At 42.6% G+C, this 5,609-nt stretch overlaps 1 protein-coding gene across 1 annotated transcript; it reads left to right on the top strand.

Moving 5' to 3' along the window:
* The first annotated feature begins 1,763 nt into the window (after positions 1–1,763).
* LOC130388318 (general transcription factor II-I repeat domain-containing protein 2-like) lies at positions 1,764–4,196 on the top strand. The gene is made up of 2 exons (XM_056597778.1): positions 1,764–2,577; positions 2,709–4,196. The coding sequence occupies exon 2, from the start codon at positions 3,089–3,091 to the stop codon at positions 3,944–3,946; it is 858 nt and encodes a 285-aa protein (XP_056453753.1). The 5' UTR covers positions 1,764–2,577; positions 2,709–3,088; the 3' UTR covers positions 3,947–4,196.
* Positions 4,197–5,609: the final 1,413 nt, after the last annotated feature.

Consider the following 5,609-nt stretch of genomic DNA (forward strand, 5'->3'; position numbering starts at 1 on the left):
GTGAGCAAAGAAACGGGATTGGGCCTTAGAACAGATATATTGTCGGACCGGCATGTTGTATACACTCAGAGAGCAAAGTGATTAGCCAAAAGACCATGTCCTCACGTATAAGCAAAAATCGAGAGCGTCTTCAGCAACTATATAAAGCACCTCCGGCACAGCGTAAAGTTATCCTCAGGACGGCCAACACCGACTTTATCAACTCACTGTGTGAAATAGCCTTGAACATTTTACAAGGCAAAATACCGTTGACCACCCGTCAGCATACGAAATTGCGTAGACGAAAGAAGGACCTCAGGATACTAGCCAATAAAAATGTACTAATATCTAGAAAGAAAAGACTAATCAATCAGACTGGTGGATTTCTTTTACCCCTGCTGTCTGTGGCTATACCGTTGTTTACAAGCCTGTTCTCAAGAGGAGGGTGATTATAATGGATCATACGCACAAGATGTATCTAGTTCCTCAACATCAACTCGATGCCTTAAAGCGGGGGTCGGCAATAGGCGGACCGCGGTCCGGGTCCGGACCCAACTGACGTCCTCTCCGGACCGAGACACAATTACAACAATAATATTAATAATGCAATATTTTTTTTTTATATATATAATTTTGACCAAGAGATTTTAACAACTAATGTTTGGGTGACTTTTATAAACCCGTTAAATACATTAAATTAACTATAACTTTATGGTAGGCTATGTTTTTGTTTAAACCTTATAATGCCAGTAGCCAATCAGATGATAGCCTGCCCTACGAGCTGTGCGACTGGTGCACGCAAGCGCTGCAAAATTGACAGAAGAAAAGAGTGCCTTCAGTTGAGAGAGAAAGCTTCATTGCAGTTCAAGAGAAAGATGGCGTGCTCTAAGAAGAGAAAGGTAGATTGTGAGAACAGAGCTTTTAAAGAGGAGTGGACAGACTTATTTATGTTCATTCTGCCTGCATGCAGCTCTAAGCCTGTGTGCCTGATCTGCTCCGAGACAGTGGCGCTCATCAAAAGCAGCAATGTAAAACGCCACTACGAAACGAAGCACATAGAATTTGACATAAATTACCCTCAAATCCGAAGTGCGTGCACAAAAAATTAAGGATCTTAAAGCCCAATATGCCCGATCTACAAACATGTTAACTTATTCATTCACTGCCCAACAACGAGCAAACGAGTGTTCATTCCGAGTAGCATGGATTTTGGGTGTGACATGCTGGCTCCATGCATGCAACATGAACCGGGGAGACCACGCTATTTTCACAATAATAAGTAATTTATTATATAATAAACATAACAATAAGAAGTGTGGTGCAAGTCAGTATAAATGTAAGTAACCAAAAAGGTAATGTAAATATCAGTCCAGGCTCTTTATACTGTCACCGGTCCATCCCACACCTGCCGACAAACTCCTAATCAGGACCGGAGCAGCCCCACATCTAACTGTAGAACACAGCCCTACCTACTTCTAAGCTAGTCTTCGGTGTGCCCATAGCAATTTGGTTACAAGCAACCCCAGCGCTTCCGACACACCAAAAATAACAAACAAAAACAACAAAGGCAAAACAATAAACAGCGGTAAGCGCTCTACTCCTAACGCGAGGACTATCAGTTGCTCCAGCAGATCTAATCTTCCAGCCTTCCATGGTAACCGCCACACCTGCACCCAATTGAAGCTACACCTAGCCTCCTAATTGGCTCTACTCCTCCCCAGCAAATCAAACAAAGCAATCCATATCAACCAAATAACCAATTAATCCAAAATCTCAATTTATCATTTAACCAACTCAACTAATTTAGCGCGGGTCTCCCCCAATTCCATTTAATGCCACTGCCCAGGCAATTCCTACCCGTCAGTACAAACAAAAAGCCAATTTGACAAAAATTGCCAATCCAAAACAAGTGGAGGAAAATTTCCTTTACCTTACCCACTTCCAGAAACAGATCCCGGACGAGCCCCCATATGTGACATGCTGGCTCCATGCATGCAACATGAACCGGGGAGACCACGCTATTTTCACAATAATAAGTAATTTATTATATAATAAACATAACAATAAGAAGTGTGGTGCAAGTCAGTATAAATGTAAGTAACCAAAAAGGTAATGTAAATATCAGTCCATGTGAATACAAAGGAAGACAAAGGAAAGCCAATGCTGGGAGGAGGGAGAAGCCACGTCTGCTGTCTGGGCAGGCTCTTTATACTGCCACCGGTCCATCCCACACCTGCCGACAATCTCCTAATCAGGAGGGAGAGAAACACAGGCACACACAGCAGGGGCGGGGTCAAAGACCCAACTGGGTCGTCACATGGGTCAGAATAAAAAAGCTTTCACTGATGCAGAGGTTGTGAAGGAGTGCATGAGTGCCGTGGCTGAAACTTTGCTAGAGGGAAAACAAAAGCAGGACATGTGTGAGAAAATCAAGCAAATACCTCTGTCAGCATGAACAGCCACAAGAAGGAGTGAAGCATTATCCCAGGATGTGCTAGCACAGCTGTATGAGGCCATTCAAAAAGCACCCTGTGTGAGTTTGGCAGCAGATGAGTCTACTGATGTGACTGACAATGCTCAGCTGCTTGTTTGTGTGAGGTGAGTTGTACAATTGTGTCAGTTCATCCATTCCTTCATTTAATTAATGTAATTCATTTAATTAAATCATTCCATTCATTCATTCAATCATTCATTTAATGCACCATTATTTCATTTCATTCATCATTCAGGTTCCTGAACAAGGACAAGAAGATGTTCCAAGAAGACCTGTTAGGATTAACAGCCCTGAAGACCAGCACAAGAGGAGAGGATATCTACTTGGCCATAAAGGAGATGCTGAGGAAGAGGGGAATAGACCCCAAACAAGTGGTTTCAATAACCACAGATGGAGCTCCTGCCATGGTAGGGAGAGAGAAAGGAGCAGTGGCAAGAATGAAAGAGGACAATCCCGAGCTCATCTCTTACCATACCATACATCAATCAGTCCTGTGTGCTGCCCTGTCAGATGAGTATGCTGAGGTGATGACCTCAATGATGAGAATGATCAACTTTCTCCGGGCATCTTCATCCTATCAACATCGCATGCTGAGGGAATTCCTCCGAGAAGTTGATGCCGATTATGATGAGCTCCTGCTCCACAATGATGTTAGATGGCTCAGTGCTGGAGCGCTTTTGGTCCATTCAAAAAGAGATCTCAGCTTTCTTGGCACAGCTGAAGAGCCAGAAAGCAAAACCCTTTTCTCTTTTTTTAGAAGATGAGAGGAAGATGCACATTGTAGCTTTTTTGGTTGATATCACTTCTCATCTGAATGGACTGAACCTGAAGCTACAGGGCAAGGACAGTTCAATTGGTGACCTCATGACAGCTGTCCGCTCCTTCCAGAGGAAACTTGAGGTGTTCAAAGAAGACCTGCAGGGAGAGTGTGCAAACTTCCCAACAGTGAAGGAGGTCCAGGGTGAGAGAGATCAGACTCCTTTTGTTGACTTTCTTGACAAGCTGATTGTCAACTTCAGCAAGCGTTTTGACAGCTTCAGCTTTGGACAGCAGCTCACCCTGTTCATCCAGAACCCATTCCTGATCACAGATATGAGGGGATTCACACAGGAAGTCAAACAGCTCTTCAGGTGGGCAAACGCTGGGCCTCTACAAATGCAACTGGTAGATCTGCAAGCAGATGTGGCGCTGAAAGAGCATTTCCAAAGAACTGACCCGGCCAATTTCTGGCTCCAACTGGTATCTGAGACAGCCTACCCAGGTCTGAGGAAGGTAGCCCTGCACATCCTGACCATGTTTGGCTCAACATACAGCTGTGAGGCCGCTTTCTCCACAATGAACATAATAAAAAATGAATATCGTAACAAGCTCACTGATGAGCACCTACAGATGTGCATGAGAATGGCCCTGACACCACCCCAGCCCAGATTTAAAGCCCTGGCAGGAGAAGCTAGAGCTCATTTCTCACACTGAGCAAGAGCGATAAGTTTAGCACAGTCATATCATTTTTTTATTGTTAAGTTCAGCTCTTAATTTTAAAGGAGCGTAGGTTTTTTATTAAGCCCTCAGGTTTTTATTTTCTATTTTATGTGCAGTTGAATAACAAAAATTTAAATTACAATGTTTAATTGTTATGTGGAAATAAGTGGTATTGTTTGTTGGATATTATTGAATGCACTTTAACACTTATGTGGCCCCCTGCTGGACAATATGTTTTAGGTTAATAAACACTGTTGAAATATTATGAAGTGAAGACCTTCATTTGATCTGATAGTCAGTTGTTGACCAAACAGACACTGATACTACTAGCGCCTTAAGTACTTATATTGGCTATATATGCCTCTGAATCATAATGCACACCTTGACTGTTGGTACATAAAACACATGCAGTCCTATATCAGTGAAAACAACAGTCATAAAAAATGTGTGATAGACCCCCGGACCCAAGCCTGAGGATTTTTTTTGAAACTGGACCCATTAGGATTTTAATTGCCTACCCCTGCCTTAAAGCATACCCACCCCAGGGATTCTGTTAGACAGACTGCTGAAAATGAGCTGGATAAGGCCATTGCGACGGTGTTGAACACTCCCGATACAGACCTGTATGAAAAAGCTGCCAGGTACGGCGCTCTCCTGCAGCGTTATCTATCCATGGTTAAGCAAGGGCACCGTGAGCATGGAGAATTAACTCTGTCACTTGCGGATGGGGGCCCTGTTCATACATCTGCTATGGAGCAGCGTGGTGATGATGATGATGCCAGCGGCGATCATATTTATAAGGATATAATGAAACATATACCCGTCAGAAGCAAGAGCAACACCAGACATATACTGGACTCTTTAAAGAAATCTAAAAATGTCTCATGGTCGGGACAAGGGGGAGCTCGTTTTACAAGGCGACACTATTAAGGGGTCCCATATGTTTGATCTGTTAAAGAATGTTACCGCCCCTTACAATGTTGCGAATCTGTCAGACCACAGGGCTGGAATGTATTTCTGAAATCTTTAGCCAGTAATAATATACCACTATCGTCTATCCCTAATAAACAGCTCCGTCAAACTGTAGTCATGTATAAGCATATGCCCTCAACTAAGGGCTACAATGTGACGGCAGCCATGCCTGTCTCATCTGGTAAAAGGAGGAAACGCAATCAGACATTGCCATCTATTAAATTCCCTGGAATGCATATGGCTGGGTGGTTACCATTTTAAATTTCTTATGTATCTTTATGTATATGCTATAGACGTAAAAATAAAGAAAAACAGTACGACTAAAATGTAATCAAATCATTGTTTTTTTTTATTATCATAACAAAACAAAACAGAAAAAACAACAACACATGTTACATGTTACATCCGCATATACCTGACTGCACACATAACATATCATGTTCATTACAGACACTAGGTTGTACACGGCTACCAAAGTCATAAACCTTTTCATCATTACGGGGTAGATTACCCCCGTACATTTTCAAAAACTTTTGATAGGATACACCTTTTTGCATATTAAACAAGAAAGAAACACAATGGTGCCCACATGCGGTACTTGATGGATCTTGGACCTGTTGTGTAGAACAGGGGTTTTCAAAGTGTGAGAGAGTAAGCCCCCCCTCAGAGAAAAAAATTCAGCCGA

Source organism: Gadus chalcogrammus, chromosome 8 (assembly GCF_026213295.1).
Source record: "Gadus chalcogrammus isolate NIFS_2021 chromosome 8, NIFS_Gcha_1.0, whole genome shotgun sequence".
NCBI classification, from domain to species: domain Eukaryota; kingdom Metazoa; phylum Chordata; class Actinopteri; order Gadiformes; family Gadidae; genus Gadus; species Gadus chalcogrammus.

What these genes read in the sequence shown, in the direction of transcription:
- LOC130388318 (XM_056597778.1), top strand. Translation starts at nt 3,089, where the DNA reads ATGCCGATTATGATGAGCTCCTGCTCCACAATGATGTTAGATGGCTCA.